The sequence below is a fragment of the Helianthus annuus genome, chromosome 7, assembly GCF_002127325.2.
Source record: "Helianthus annuus cultivar XRQ/B chromosome 7, HanXRQr2.0-SUNRISE, whole genome shotgun sequence".
In the NCBI taxonomy this organism is placed as follows: Eukaryota; Viridiplantae; Streptophyta; class Magnoliopsida; order Asterales; family Asteraceae; genus Helianthus; species Helianthus annuus.
Genome location: NC_035439.2, coordinates 144,614,546 through 144,631,833, shown reverse-complemented (window position 1 = coordinate 144,631,833; position 17,288 = coordinate 144,614,546). Strand labels below are relative to the sequence as shown.

General features: G+C 38.7%; 1 protein-coding gene and 1 pseudogene across 1 annotated transcript; one reads left to right on the top strand and one right to left on the bottom strand.

Moving 5' to 3' along the window:
• Positions 1 to 286: 286 nt before the first annotated feature.
• On the bottom strand, positions 287 to 1,390 carry LOC110867126 (uncharacterized mitochondrial protein AtMg00810-like). Its single transcript, XM_022116263.1, has one exon. The coding sequence runs from the start codon at positions 1,388 to 1,390 to the stop codon at positions 287 to 289; it is 1,104 nt and encodes a 367-aa protein (XP_021971955.1).
• A 10,830-nt stretch (positions 1,391 to 12,220) lies between these two features.
• Positions 12,221 to 13,673, top strand: LOC110867125 (annotated as a pseudogene).
• Positions 13,674 to 17,288: the final 3,615 nt, after the last annotated feature.

Sequence of the window (17,288 nt, the reverse complement as noted above, 5' to 3'; positions counted from 1 at the left end):
AATATATAGAGTTACAAGAGCCCATAAACTAGGAAACTAAATATACAAATAATTACACAATATTACATAATCTCATGCTTGATTTACGTAAATCAATTGAATGGTTTACGTTATGCTATTACCCCTTCAATCGAACAGGTGGAGGACCAACATGGAGCAGAGTCCGAAATTTTTGAAACAAAGGCTTGGAAAGACTCTTGGTAAAAATGTATGCAACCTAGAGATTGGATGGAACAAACTTGGTGTAGAGTTTTCCAGATGAGACAAGTTCCCGAACAAAGTGATATTAAATATCAATATGTTTCGCACGTTTGTGAGAGACTAGATTTTGACCAAGAAAAATAGCACTTTTATTGTCACACAGAAGAGTAGGTTGATCAGTGGGAAGAGCAGGTAATTCACGCAAAAGGTGAGTAATCCAAATAATCTCAGCCGCAGAGTTCGCCATAGCTCGATATTCAGATTCACAGCTGGAATGAGAGATAGTAGGCTGCTTCTTCGCACTACACGAAACAAGATTTCCACCCAAATAAATCAAATAACCATAAGTCGATCGGCGTGTCTCAATATACCGAGCCCAGTCAGCATTAGAATACCCAACTAAGGTGGTCAAAGGCGGCTTATTAAAGGTTAACCCAAAGGAGATTGTGCCCTTAACATAGCATAGAATACGTTTGACTGATTGAAAATGAGAAGTGGTAGGTGACTGCAGATACTGACTGACTTGATTGACAGCATAAGAAAGATCAGGACGCGTAATAGTGAGGTACTGTAGAGCGCCAACCAATGATCGATAAAGAGTGGGATCATGAAAAGGTTCGCCTTTGCTGAGAAAACTCTCTGAGGCAGCTAATGGAGTATCAACCGGTTTTGAATCAAGCAAGCCTGCACGAGCCAAGATGTCATGAGCATATTTAGCTTGGCTGACAAAAAAACCACTTTCTACGTAGGTGACCTCAAGACCCAAGAAATAGCCAAGAGCACCCAAATCCTTTACTGAGAATTCGTTGTGTAAGCTAGTAACAAACGATTGAATGAGAGTAGTATCACTGCCAGTAATAATAATATCGTCTACATAGACGAGAAGATAAATGATGGTGTTCCCTCTTTTGAAGATAAAAAGGGAGGTATCTGTTTTGCTGCAAGCAAATACTTTGGCAAGCAAGAAATTACTGAGACACTGAAACCAAGCACGGGGTGCTTGTTTGAGACCATAGAGAGCTTTTTGAAGTTGACACACATGATGAGGAAATTTTGCATCAACGAAACTTGTAGGTTGCTCCATGTAAATAGTTTCAGTAAGATTTCCATTGAGAAACACATTCCGAACATCCAACTGACGAAGCGACCATCCATAAATAGTGGCAAGAGCGAGAACCACATGAACCATAGAGGCCTTTACTACCGGAATGAAAGTGTGTGAAAAATCTAGCCCAGGAATTTGAGTGAATCCCTAAGCAACCAGACGACCCTTGTACCTGTCAACAGAACCATCAGCTTTGTATTTTGCCCGAAAAAACCCATTTGGATCCAACTATGTTTGCGTTGGAGGGTCTTGGTACGAGAACCCAAGTGTTATTTGAGCATAACGCCTGAAGTTCTTCCTCGATTGCTTTTACCCATTTAGTGTGCTTTGCGGCTGACTTGAAACCACGAGGATCCTGTGCTGCAAGAAGAGCATGATGTCAAGGACCTGAAAACAAAGTAAGATTAGCATAAAACTTTGGTTTGTAAATCCCGTTTTTCGATCGAGTCCTCATGGGGTGTGATGGTATCGGCCCAATAGATGCTCTAGAGTTAGTGTGGGAAGGCTGAGGTGGGCTAAGAGAAGGATCAAGTTGGGGTATAGTGGACTCGGGTTGGTATGTAGTGGGCTGGGTTGGAAAAGATGAGTGGGCCGAGGGAGTGAGAGGAGGCGCTGGGATAGTGTGGGCCGAGGTTGAGGGTGTAACAACTGCCACTAAAATCGATTATTAGGATGATAATTAGTAAATAAGAAAACCCTAATTAAGACACCCAAGTAATTCTGCATTAGCCCTAGAATTTTCAGAACAATCGGAATCAGGATCAGGGCCCTAAAACTCAAGGGGGGCTAACCCTAGTCGAATAGTTATCTAAATAAAACGTTGGGACAATCTGATTTGTCCAAATTATTGATTCAGCAAGCCTAGTCCCGAGCCTAGGCAGCCTATAATTAGACTGCTTAGCTTACGGACCGTAAGGGATCAGGCATACGGTCCGTAAGGGAGTCCCAAAAATTAGTATAAATAGCAGACATTGGCAGTCGGTTTATGCTGCTCAAACGACGTTCAAAGTCGAATTACACACTGAGTTATACTCTGTATACTCTTAAAACACACACGGGTCACGAAGTGCTGCCGCAATTAGGGTAATAACTCGATCGCTATTACGATTCAACGTCCGATCGATTACAACTATCCAGTCCGAGTGCTGCTCAAATTGAGCTGTACTTTGATTATTCGTCGTGATTTCGAATTGAATATTTGAGTACTGTTCGAATTCGGACTATGCTCTGTTATTCGTTGTGAATCCGATTGAATTATTAAGTATCGCACTTGTTAATCGATGTGAGGGTTTGATCTCGTGAATTGACGTAACTGCTGAATTAGTTACTAACCCGTTTGTGTGTGTGCATTATTGTTAAATTAGGAATAATCAAGGCTAATCAGTAGGCTTGTACATTGCTCGTTAAATCTGCAATGTGAGTTCATTTCTCTTTTCTCACAGTTTGTGAGTCATTCTTCTTTTTATTAACTGTTTTACAATACTCCAAATTATTTTCAAAGTGTTATAATTACAGGGACTAAGTCGTGGATATCTTGATTTATTGGTTAGTGGGGTATTGTGCACATTACTATTTCTCCCAGTTAGGTTCATTGACCTACTAGGGAGGAACGTCACTATTAGAGTTCATTGACCTAATAGTGGTATGACCATCGTCACCATTGTGACTTGTCACCAAAGCCAGATAAAAATAAGATATGAACCATTGTAATCGCTCTTATGCTGTAAATTATAACTATGGGTCATTTCCTAAAACCTGAATGAACTCACTCAGTATTTCCCCGCTGACAAAACCTTTTTCAAACATGTTTCAGGTAACCTGTTGTGAGCAAAGAAAAGTGCCAGGAAGCACTACCAGCTTAGAAAAGTGGCTCAGTGTAAATAAATAAAGAAACATGTTTTGAAAAATAAAGATTTCCATTGAAATCACCGTATTGTAAATTATTGGGCTTTATCCCTAAATTATGTAACATGCAGTTTTAATAATAAAAGATCCTATTTTAAAAAGACTTCCGTTGTCGCCTAAATTAAATACCACGGGATTTCTGTCCCGCGGCTCCTGAAACGGGTCAAACCGGGTCGGGGGCCGTGACAGAAAAATGTGGTATCAGAGCCACTTCTCAAGCCACTAATTTAAGCCAATTAAGTATTTAGAAAATACTTAATTTCCATTAATTATTATTTTGTGATTATTTATTTACCTGACTAATTGTATACAGTATGAGCAGATCTTTATATGCTAGTCAATGTAGCAAGTAAATGCAAATTTTTAAATAATTTGACTCAAGTATTAGTACCTTTATTATCTACAGTTTAGAAGTCTTATCAAGAAAATCATAAAATATACAAATAAAACCTCGTGTGATGTAAATTTCAGCTATTTTAATAGTACCCAGTAGAAACTAATATTTAAAAAGTTTTCTATAAATTTTATGAATTCTGACTATGTCTATTTTGCTAAACAGCATGAGTAACTTGTCTGAGGCCCTTCAGAATTTAAATCTCTATCCAGTAAGAGTAGAGGTTTCCAGAGATTTCAATAGATATATACCAGACATAGAAGAACCTATAGAATTCGATGCTTTACCTCTAGAGAAACCCAAGCCCAAGGAAATAGAAATTGGGGAAAGTTCTAGGCAAATTGAAAAGTTACCATCTCAGGAAGAGTTAGATTTTATAATGGCAAGCTATGATACTATTAAGCCTGTTAATAAAAATATTTTCAGTCGCTCTCTTGAAACACAACTACCAATGAACTTAGAACCAACTATTCTAAACCCTTCAATCCACTCGCAAATAGACGAATGGTTGATTAAGGAAATACAGTTACAAAACCATCCCTATAAACTTTTTCCTCAGTTCAATTCAGAACCTTCACCAAATCCACCAATAAGTAACGAGAATATAGCTGAACTTCGCCTTAGTGAAGAACTAATGGACATTGGGAATAGGATCCAATAGATTGGAGGACAGATCTCCTGAAAATACGATGAGGGGGAACATCATTACTAGAATATCATCTGACAAAAGATAGGGAATTATGGAACTGTGATCGTATAATAATAATAGTAAAATCAGTATATGTGGATATATAGAAACATGGCACAAATGAAATTTTGGAAAATCATAATTTTGTTTGTACATTCGTGATTATGTGCACTTATTTGTGACCTTGAATTAAAATAACTAATTATTTATATATAAATTAATTATCAGATGGAAAACGCGAATAATGAACCAGTTAATAATTCTGAGCAACAACCAGGAGATCAATATATGACTAGGCAGGATATAGAAAATATCGTTGCTCAAGGGATAGCCAACATTATTCCAACAATGATAGCTCAAGGGATAGCCAACGCTATTCCAGCAATCATTGCTGCTGTTAAGAATCCGGTAGAACCACAGCAAATCGTTCCTAGCAAACGTATTTCTGAAGATAACTTCAGTAATAGCGTAAACGGAGGCGATAATCATGTTAATCATGATAATGAACCACGACAAGCGCCGCTCCCTAAGAAAATGAAAGTTGCAACGCCTGGTTGCACTTACAAGGAATTTCTTGCTTGTAAACCATCTGAGTTTGCAGGCAATGAAGGAGCAACTGCTGCACTATGTTGGTTAGAGAAAACTGAGGCAGTAATTGCCATAAGTAAATGTGCTCAGGATGATCAGGTCATGTATGCGTCAAATCTTTTCATAGAAGGAGCGCTAGAATGGTGGAATACGGTGTTGCAAGCAAAAGGAAGAAGGATGGCGTATGCTATGAACTGGGAAGAATTTAAGAGTCTTGTCGAAAGAAAATTCTGTCCCGAATATGAAAAGGAACAAATGACAAATAAGTTTCTAACCCACCGAATGGTGGATGTAGATTGTCGAGGGTATACTTCGACATTCTTCGAGTATGCTCGAGTAGTACCAACCCTGGCTTCGCCAGAGCCGGTACTTATTTCTCGATATATTTGGGGATTGATTTCTGAAATCCGTAACATCGTCAAGGCTGCGAAACCTCGCACGATTGATGATGCGGTAGATTTAGCCAATACTTTGACTGACGAACTAGTACGGACAAGAGAAGAAAATAGAAGGAAGGAAGTAGCCCAAAAGATTACCCAGGTAATCCATTCGGGTAACCATAACGATTTCAAGAAAGGAGGGAATGGGCAATCTTCCACTAGTCCATTTTGCAATTTTTGCAAAAGAAAGCATTTTGGAAGATGCAAAGGATACTGCAATTTTTGCAAAATTCCGGGGCATCAGGAAGAAGACTGCAGGAGGAAGAAATTTTCAGCTTGTTACAACTGTGGAGAAACTGGACATCTTAGGCCAAATTGTCCAAAATTAAACAAACCATCTGACACTAAAGCCAAACCTGCAGAAGAAGCAAGAAGGAATGCAAGAGCCTTTCAATTGACTGCTCAGGAAGCAGAGCTCATTCCAGATGTGATAGCTGGTACGTCCTAGGTTACAACATTTACACAAAAAGTATTATCTGACTCTGGTGCAAACCAAAGTTTTATAAATACTTCATGCTGTCAAACTCTTAACTTACCTCTAACTACCCTTAGGCAAATTTTTATAGTCGAAACGGCAGATGGAAATTCTGTCAACATAAATCAGGTATTGCAAGAAGGAAAGATAGAACTATTAGGCCATAAGTTTTCTGCAAACTTGTTACCTATGAATTTAGCCGGATTCGATGTAGTATTAGAAATGGATTGGTTAGTCGCCAACCTTGCTCGAATTCTGTGTGATAAGAATTCCGTAGAAATCCGTACCCCCACAGGAGAAGTAATCTTAATTACAGGAAATAAACCACGTAAAGTCACATGATGAATCATGAAGGTATTCACTTAGATCCTGCTAAGATAGCAGCAAATTACTAAAATGAAAGATTTCACAATCTCTAAATGGAAATTATAAATTTTGTAAGTTTAGCCAGATACTATAGGCAGTTTATTGAGGATTCTCTTAGATAGATATATCCTTAACTAAGCTAAAACAGTTAATTCTAAATAAGAACCCAAAACAAAAAGAAGCCTCTAGCATAAATTAACAAATATTCCAATCCTAGCCTTACCAGAAGGAACAGAAGATTTTAAAGTATACGGTGATGCTTCAAAGCTAGAAATTGGATGTACGGTAATGAAACGCAAAAAGGATATTGTGTATGCATCAAGGCAATTGCAAAAGCACGAAGAAAGCCATACCACTTGTAAACTTAAAAATTAGAAGCCACAAGTTACCCTTAAGATTAGGAAACATTATCTAAGCAAGTTTACTATCCATATGGGTCATAAGAATTTAAGATACATATTGGAGCAACAAGAATTAAACATGAGGAAAAAGAAATCCTCGGTGACTACGACTGTGATATTTAGTATCACGAAGGAAAGGCTGAAGACGGTTAAAAGAGTTATACAAATAATAACAAGAGCCGTAGGAGTTCGAGTTGGAGACAAAAAGCTATTGAAAATATTTCCTTGGAAAGGAATTTATAAATTCAGAAGCTAAGTCCAAGATATGTAGGACCATTTCCAGTAATCCAACACATAGGACCAGTAGCTTATCGTTTACAACTACCAGAAAAATTAGCTGGAGTACATGATGTGTTTCATGTATCCAATCTCAAGAAATGTCTACCAGACGAATCCCTGGTAAGTACCTCTTCAAGATATAGAGGTAAATGAAAAGCTAAAATTCGTAGAGAAACCCCTACAAATAGAAGATCGGAAGATTAAGTTTCTCAAACACAAACGACTAGTGCTAGTAAAAGTCCAATAGGAATCCAGGAGAGGACCAGAGTACACTTGGGAACTGGAATCAAAGATGAAGCGAAAGCACCCTCATCTATTTCAGTAAATCTCGAGGACGAGATTTTTCTTAAGGTAGGGAGGATGTAACAACTGCCACTAAAATCGATTATTAGGATGATAATTAGTCAATAAGAAAACCCTAATTAAGACACCCAAGTAATTCTGCATTAGCCCTAGAATTTTCAGAACAATCGGAATCAGGATCAGGGCCCCTAAAACTCAAGGGGGGCTAACCCAAGTCGAATAGTTATCTAAATAAAACATTGGGACAATCTGATTTGTCCAAATTATTGATTCAGCAAGCCTAGTCCTGAGCCTAGGCAGCCTATAATTAGACTGCTTAGCTTACGGACCGTAAGGGATCAGGCATACGGTCCGTAAGGGAGTCCCAAAAATTAGTATAAATAGCAGACATTAGCAGTCAGTTTATGCTGCTCAAACGACGTTCAAAGTCGAATTACACACTGAGTTATACTCTGTATACTCTTAAAACACACACGGGTCACGAAGTGCTGCCGCAATCAGGGTAATAACTCGATCGCTATTACGATTCAACGTCCGATCGATTACAACTATCCAGTCCGAGTGCTGCTCAAATTGAGATGTACTTTGATTATTCGTCGTGATTTCGACTTGAATATTTGAGTACTGTTCGAATTCGGACTATGCTCTGTTATTCGTTGAGAATCCGATTGAATTATTAAGTATCGCACTTGTTAATCGATGTGAGGGTTTGATCTCGTGAATTGACGTAACTGCTGAATTAGTTACTAACCCGTTTGTGTGTGTGCATTATTGTTAAATTAGGAATAATCAAGGCTAATCAGTAGGCTTGTACACTGCTCGTTAAATCTGCAATGTGAGTTCATTTCTCTTTTCTCACAGTTTGTGAGTCATTCTTCTTTTTATTAACTGTTTTACAATACTCCAAATTATTTTCAAAGTGTTATAATTACAGGGACTAAGTCGTGGATATCTTGATTTATTGGTTAGTGGGGTATTGTGCACATTACTATTTCTCCCAGTTAGGTTCATTGACCTACTAGCGAGGAACGTCACTATTAGAGTTCATTGACCTAATAGTGGTATGACCATCGTCACCATTGTGACAGAAAGCCAGATAAAAATAAGATATGAACCATTGTAATCGCTCTTATGCTGTAAATTATAACTATGGGTCATTTCCTAAAACTTGAATGAACTCACTCAGTATTTCCCCGCTGACAAAACCTTTTTCAAACATGTTTTAGGTAACCTGTTGTGAGCAAAGAAAAGTGCCAGGAAGCACTATCAGCTTAGAAAAGTGGCTCAGTGTAAATAAATAAAGAAACATGTTTTGAAAAATAAAGATTTCCATTGAAATCACCGTATTGTAAATTATTGGGCTTTATCCCTAAATTATGTAACATGCAGTTTTAATAATAAAAGATCCTATTTTAAAAAGACTTCCGCTGTCGCCTAAATTAAATACCACGGGATTTCTGTCCCGCGGCTCCTGAAACGGGTCAAACCGGGTCGGGGGCCGTGACAGAGGGTTTGGACAATGGAGAAGTATGTGCCGATGGATTGGATTGGGCTGAAAGATGCGGAGGTTGGGCAACAGAAGTAGAACATAAAGGGCAATGGGACAGATCATGGGTGGTAGGTGTGAGCTCGATAAGTGTCGGTGTGGTCTCAGTGGGTATGTTGGGTAAAGTTGGCGGGTTTGGTATGGGAATGGATGGTAAGGTTTCATCAAAATTTGAGAAAACCAAGGTAGCCTCATCAACAGGATTAGTGTGATTACTAAACGGAAAATTTGCTTCATCAAACTGTGCATGACGCGTAACATAGACGCGATGAGTATGTGGATCCAAACATTTATAGCCTTTGTATTTTGCATCTTAGCCAATAAAGATGCACTCTGCACTGCAGGGTGCTAACTTATGTTTTGCATAGTCCGTCAAGTAAGGAAAGACACGATAACCGAATACACGAAGATTGGAATAAGTAGGGGAGTTACCGTACAGAATTTCATAAAGGGGATTTGAAATCAAGTACAGCGGAGGGTAAACGGTTAATAATGAAGGTGGCCGATGCAAAAGCATCAGTCCATAATGTGGCGGGGGCATGAGAGTTGAAAAGCATGACGAGGCCGGTTTCAGTTATATGTCTGTGTTTGCGTTCAGCACGCCCATTTTCATGGGTGTAGGGACAAGAAAGACGGTGATGAATTCCTTGTTCGTTAAAATTTTTTGTACTCGGTGGTTTGTGAATTCAGTACCTCCATCACTCTGAAATACTTTAATTTTGCATGACAACTGGTTTTGAACAAATGGAGCAAACACTAATAAGGCTTCATAAAATTCAGACTTATGCTTAAGTGGGTAAAACCATGTGAAACGAGAATGATCGTCAATGAATATAGCATAAAACCGATAACCATGCGAGGAAGTAACGAGTGCAGGACCCCACAAATCACAATGTATCAAATCAAGAGCATGCAAAGAGCGTTTTTCATTCAAAACAAAAGGCAAACGTTTAGATTTAGATCATTGACATGGAGAACAAACTTTAGGTTTAGGTAAAAGTTAAGTAACAAACAAAGAACCATGTCTATGCAATCTAGAAATAATATCAAACGACACGTGACCAAGGCGTGCGTGCCATTTGTCAAAGGAGGCTTTGAGATGATGATCCGAGTAGGAAGCAATGAACGCACGATTTCCTTCTCAAATGATGTAGAGTCCGTTCTCACAGGTTCCCTTTGCCAGGATCTCCTTTGTTTTTCGATCCTGAATATGAAAAAAAAATATTAGAGAAAAGGACATCTACAGGAGAATCATGGGTAAGTTTGCTAATAGAGAATAGGCGTTTAGTAAGATGCGGTACGACAAGGACATTTTTTAGATGAATATTTTTTGTAAGAGATGTGGTTCCAATATTCGTCACAGGTAATATATGACCATTACCAAAACGAACAAAATCATGCGTAGAGGAATGAAAAGTGGGATCAAGATCCTTAAGATAAGGAGTCATATGAGCCGACGCACCTGTATCGCCAGCCCAGTCGGGATGGTCCTCATCAGTGACAGTGACATGGCACTGAGCATGAAAAGCATGGGCCAGATTTGCGTCAGCAGACGATGCTTGCTTTGCAAAACTAGCGAGATTTGGACAGGCATTTGCATAATAACCGTCTGTCCTGCATAGTTGACATTGAGGAGGTCTACGAGTGCGACCACGACCTTCACCACGACCACGACCTCTACCACGGTTAGAGTAATTAGAACCAGAATTAGAACGAGAATTACCGGATCGGGAAGATTGGGCCGTAAAGGCTACGGGCGGAGACTGTTGGCCAGGAAAGGAGTGCATAAAAATTTCTTGGTTTTCGGGTTTAGCAATTAGCTCACGGAATGAAGAGATGCCTACGACATGATATGTGGTGGAAAAATGTTCATACGCCGGCCCTAAGCCACAGAGGAACCAATGACATTTGTCGGTTTCATCAACCGGGTGACCAATGGCGGCGAGTTGGTCACAGAGGGCCTTGAACTTGCGTCCAAATTCTGCCACAGCGGAGGATCCCTTTTGTAGAAGGCGGAGATTGTCTCTGAGGGTATGCATACGGTTAAGAGAAGGGTGGCTATAGGCGGTTTCAAGAGAGAGCCAGATTTGTCGGGCTGTGTGGAGCCCGACAATCTCGGACATAGCCTCTTCGGATAGGGATGACTGAATGAGAAGACGCACGGCTTGGTCTTTGGCTAACCAGGTGGCATAATCTGGATTGGGAGAAGTTTTATCATCCGTGCTGAGGGTTTCGGCAGGTGGTTTTGTGGACCCGTCAATATGGCCGAGAAGGGTTTGCAGGGAGAGAACAAGTTTTACCTGTTGACTCCATGCAAGATAATTTGAGGAGTTGAGTTTATGAGGGATAAAGTGAAGGAGAGGGTGTAGGGAGGTGGTGAGGGTGGTCGACAAGGATGCCATAGAAGTATCAATTAAAGGAATTGAGAATATTATCGATAAAGTAACAATTGAGAATATTATCAATTGAAGGAATCGAGTTAGTGGGGAAAATAACAATTGAAGTATCAAGTAAAGTATCAAGGGTTTATAATATTGGTGGGGAAAATATTTTGGGGAAAAGATAGTGGGGCGGCAGGAATAAGGAAGACAGAGGGCGACAATGGGATAGAGGAAAAAGAAAGGAAGAAGGCAGGGAAAAGAGGGTAGGATCGCCAATTAGGAAACTAATATATAGAGTTACAAGATCCTATAAACTAGGAAACTAAATATACAAATAATTACACAATATTACATAATCTCATGCTTGATTTACGTAAATCAAGCGAGTGATTTAAGTTATGCTATTAGTCCTGTATCTCACTCTTTTAACCACCTTTCTACCATTTTCTATCGTAGCACAACAAACAAACGGAAATGATTTTGTCCCGGTGGGTGCATCACTCACAGCAACAGACGATGGCATGCCATGGCTCTCACCTTCGGGTGATTTTGCCTTTGGGTTCCAACGAATTCAGCAAAAAGAGAGCTTTCTGTTATCCATATGGTACGACAAAATACCTAATAAGACCGTCGTTTGGTATTCAAAAGGTGGTCCTATGGTGCCCAGAGGATCAAAAGTTGAGCTACGTGATGGGCGTGGGCTCGTACTAAGTGAACCTCAAGGCAAAGAGGTATGGACTTCAGAGTCCAATATTTCGGATCGTGCATATGGTTTTATGAACGATACTGGTAACTTTGTGATTGTTGATGCCATTTCCCGCAAGGTGTGGGAGAGCTTTTGCTTTCCAACAGATACCATACTGCCTACTCAGGTTATGGAGAGATCTGGAGAGATCAATTCAAAGATAAGCGAAACAAACTTCTTTACCGGAAGATATCAGTTGACTTTGCTTCCAGATGGAAATCTTATTCTTAGGAAGCGCGATATACCATCTGGTATTTTATATAATGTCTACTATAGAAGTAACACCCGTAATGACACCAATAAGACGAATTCTGGTTTACAACTGATCTTTGATGAGTCCGGATTATGTATATTTTGAAAGAAAGTGGCCAAATTTATTACCAAAGAGCAACTCTAGAATCTAATGGGGTTTTCACAATATTACTACCTCAAGAATCCTACTAGCAATACAAGCTGGGAAGTTTTATGGTCCCTACCAAAAAACATATGTAACCGGATCGATGGGACTGACGGTAGCGGAGCTTGTGGGCTTAACAATGTTTGCAGCCTTGATGGTAATCTTGCAAACTGTGAGTGCCCACAAGGATTCTCTTTGCTTGATCCCAATGATCCAAATGGATATTGCAAGCCTGATTTCGCTCCAACCTATGATGAAGGCTATGATAGAGACCGATTTGGTTTCCTCGAGCTCACTAACATTGATTGGCCAGAATCTGACTATGTGCGTGTGCAGCCAACAACCGAAGAAAATTGCAAAACTTTCTGCCTACAAGATTGTTTCTGTGCTGTTGCAATTTACAGGGACGAACAATGTTGGAAGAAGAAGCTTTCACTCTCTAATGGTAAAAAGAATTGTTCAATAGTTGCGAAGGCCTACCTGAAATCTCGGAAAGGTGACTTTCCCCAACAAGCTCCTTCTGTATTTTCACCAAAACATAAATGTCAGAGAAGCTTGATAGTTGTGATCTTAAGTATATGTGTGTTTGTAATTTTCTTATCCAATGGTGTGATTTGCATGGGCTTCTTTCGGATATACAAGAAGACCACCAAAAATCATTACCCCAGTAGTAAATCTGTTGATACCAATCTGCCTCGTTTCACCTATCAAGAGTTGGTCGAAGCTACTAACAGGTTCAAGGATGAACTAGGAAAGGGTGCTTTTGGGATAGTCTATAAAGGCGTAATAGGGGAAACAACTGTGGCAGTGAAGAAGTTAGACAAGGTGTTGAAACATGGTGAAAAGGAATTCCAGACGGAGGTCAATGCTATTGTAAAGACTCATCACAAAAACTTGGTCCAACTTCTTGGTTATTGTGATGATGGTGATCATCGGCTATTGGTTTATGAATACATGAGCAATGGCACGTTGGCAGGCTTTCTTTTTGGAGACATGAAACCAAGTTGGAAATTGAGGAGTGATGTTATTGTAGGCGTCACAAAGGGACTTGCATACCTCCATGAAGAATGTAGCACCCACGTCATCCACTGTGACATAAAGCCTCAAAACATACTTCTTGATGATAGCTACAATGCTAAAATTTCTGACTTTGGATTGGCAAAGCTTTTGATGATGGATCAAAGTCGAACAACCTGGAATACGAGGAACAAAAGGATATGTTGCTCCTGAATGGTTTAGGAGCACCCCGGTCACAGTAAAAGTTGATGTCTATAACTTTGGTGTGTTGCTACTAGAGATGATTTCATGCAGAAAGAGTGTGGTTATTAATGAGAGTGATTCTAAGGACGTGGTGGCGGTTTTAACTGATTGGGCATGGGATTGCTATCAAGAAGGTAAACTAGACGTGTTTCTTGAGAATGATTCGGAGGCCTTAGATGACTACAAGAGGCTAATATAATGACGTTTGTTAAGGTTGGACTTTGGTGCGTACAAGAAAACCCTTCGATGCGGCCAACCATGAGGAAGGTTATCCAGATGCTCGAAGGCGTTGTTGAAGTAAACAAACCTCCATGCCCGTTCCCTTTCTCTGTTACCGATACTTAGGGGAGGCGGGCTCGTGCGTTATAGTATCACGGCCACCATCCATCACGCGTTATATCCACCGCCGGCAACAAGTATCACGCGTTAATGTTCAACGAAATCAAATTTTCGTTAACTTTATCACGCGTTAATCATTTGTTTTGGGAGGGTATTTGTTGGTTGGGGGGAAATTGTTGGGTGTGGTGATGAGTGATGACCACCCCCACTAAAAAAGGTTGTGAGTGATGGAAAAATGGTCAATGACATGGCGAAACTTGATTGGTGCTTTTGAGTGATAAATTCTATCACTAGTGAACCCCCCCCCCCCCCCTCCCCTTAGTCATCAAACTGCCACCCTGGTAGTTTCTTCTATACTTCTGTATTTTGGTTTTTGTGGTTAAATAAGTCTGTGTTAGCGTCATTTAACTAGTTGAGTTTAAATCCATTTGAAAATGGAAATTGTAGAATGTTTCAATCTATCTAGTTCTGTGATAGTTGTTCAAAAACGAGGTTGCTTTGTTGTATGTTATGTCAATTCATCTTGCAGGTGATATTGATTACTAAAACTTTCAGTGTAACATTGTTAATAAGATTGTTTACAATAGTTATGTAAGCAATCCGAGTTATATAAGATTGTTAGCTATGAGCGATGCACCCAACAACTTGTTTTTTAAATTGATGTTTTTGAAACAATTCAATATAAGTATTTCAAATTATACAATCTTTAAACAAATGAATAATAAAGTAAAAAATTACCAATATACAACTAGAATCAATGATGAAAAGTTATTCAAGCAAAACTCATCTGCAATGATTACAAGAGCCAACTAGCTTGAGTCAAACAAGCAAGTTTTACTGAACTGAATTACGAGCTAGTTAAGAGCTACATGAGTCACAACTCACAAGTTATAAGTACATCGACTTTTAGCTTCTACTTTGTTAGTTATAAGGACTTTGACTGGATAGTTAGACATAGAGGGGGCGATCTTGACCCAAAACCTTCCAAGTGGGTCAGTTTGGGTTGCTTTCAAAATTATATGGGTTGGTTTGGGTAAAGATATTTAAACTAAATGGGTCACAATGGGTTGGTTCGGTTTTTATTTTTTCAGTTTTTTTTGTATCATTTTGGTCGGTTTCGTTTTAGTTTCGGTTGTTTTGTTTCGATTTGGTCGGTTTTTTCGGTCTCTATCCCGACTCGAACAAAAGGTATATTAATGATGAAATCATGTTTTTAGAAATGGTAAAAAAACCCAACCCGTTCAATTTGTAACAAAATCATGAAATTTTTTTTTGTAGGAAATTCGTCATAAAGGTGTTGTAATATGTGATGAAAAAAATTGTGTAGGAAATTTCTGTAGCAAATTGTCCCCTTTTCTAGTAGTGCAACCCGAAACACATTCCGAACTAGACCCGATCTGACCCAAACCCGATTAGACCAAAACATGTTCCAACCCGGACCCGTTCTGACCCGACCCAAAACAACCCTTTTTTTTAATTTGACCCATTTGGACCCCAATCCGTTCCGAACCTAACCTGTTTTGACCCATGACCCGTTCTGACCTGACCCAACCGTTTGCCGGTCCTAGTTAGACATGGAAAGATATTCAGATTTTTAGTTTTAGAGGGAGGACATCTTGTATTTGTTGTGGAGAAATTAGTCAACAAAAGAAGTTTAATGCAGTTCGGTGTTCCATGTTACTTCCTTCTTAGGGAACTGATTATTGAAGTGTCAAGATCTATCCTTTACAGCCATGTTCAAAATAAAGACTTTTTCAACTTCTTTCTTGTTTGCCTGTCAAGAAAGACTTATTTGACTCCAGAGTTCCTTAAGTACACTTAAAAGCAATGATCTTTATGTTTATAACGAGTTGACGTCAACCCGCGCGTTGCGACGGGATATTGCATGAAGTCAAGAATTTTGGTTTAGCATCTCATATTATGATCCTGAATGCAACCCATGTTTTGCATAAAAGCAAAAAAAAAATTCCGCATCTCATATACTGATTTTGTTAAATTGAACCTAAGTTAACAACAAAGATGCCAAATTTCAGGATCTTCAAAACAAATCTAACATAAATGTCGATGAAAGCAACAAATCCTTATTCAATTGTTGATTAAAATTTGACAACCATACATGATGACAAAATTATGATAAACGTAGAGGCATATTCGTGATACTAAACAAAATTATGATAAAGAGATTTGAGATGAAATTTTGGTAAGGAAAAGCAATCATAGTGGCGTATACGTGAATCAGTTAGCAGTTTAAAATTATATATTTTAAAGTGTTAACATGATATCATTTTTGTATATCCAGAATATTATTGTTTCTTCAAATTAAAAATTAGAAAGGACATTTTCTTAAAAATCTAAAAGGACAATTTGATATCTCCAATCCCACTAATAAAAATATCTACACAGGATCATAAATTTAAATGTATCACCATGTTGTATCTATCTTCTTGAATAAATAAATTATCTATAATTAAAATCACACTAACAAAAGAATGATATGTAAATATCAACAATCAAAAGTGGATATGACCAAATCAACCTAATTCAAAACAAAAAATTCTGAAAATGATAAAAAAAAAAAGAATCACAAAGTTTATATATAGGATTATCCCCCATTACGCATGCGGAAATTTAGTCGGTGTTGAGTTGATTCTAATGGCATTTGCTATAGCAATCAAAAATTAAAACCCAAATGCTCAAAAGGTGTTGGCGGAAGCATTTGTTATCATCATCATCATGGTGGGATTCAAACGATTTGGCAGAGGAAGTAAGACTGTTGATCAGATTTACAGCCATGATCAACAATAATATGCAGTAACCATGAAATGAATGGAGGGAATAATGCAAGTATGAATGGACAAACAAAACAGAATTCTTTGAATGTCTTGGTGTCGGCAAAGGTTGCCGGCAAATGTTTATTTATACGCGAAGAGGTGTCGGTTGATATGGCGGTTATTCTTTGGCGGGAATAACTGCCCGTTTGAACCGGTATTCATCAACCGTCATACCTCTTCTCTTATTTGCTACATATATACATAACATAAGTTTAATTATCCTAATTACATAATAAATATACATAATTAAGTTTATAATTCTAAGACACTCCCCTAAACTTAATTATGTTTAGAAGCATGTATGAGGACACTCCGGGTCGTTTTGCCTGCATCTTCTTCATCCCTTCCCAGTTATTATCGGCAAACAAAGCATAGTGTTCTCTTTCATGTTCAGCAGCCTTGTCACTCCTTGTGTTCCTCTCCGTTTGATCCGCAATAGTGCCTTGGATTTCATCATCTTGACTTCGGCTTTTTCTCAGATCCATCACCTTCTTCACTATCTCTTTCTCATGCACTCTTGTCTGAGTATATTTAAACTTATAGTAATAAACTAAAACATTTAAATATATTGCATACATCAGCCTCATAAATTCCCATTTCATTGCTAATCGTCCTTCTGTCGTGTAAAATCCTTCTTCTGTCAC

What these genes read in the sequence shown, in the direction of transcription:
- LOC110867126 (XM_022116263.1), bottom strand. Translation starts at nt 1,390, where the DNA reads ATGGTTCATGTGGTTCTCGCTCTTGCCACTATTTATGGATGGTCGCTT.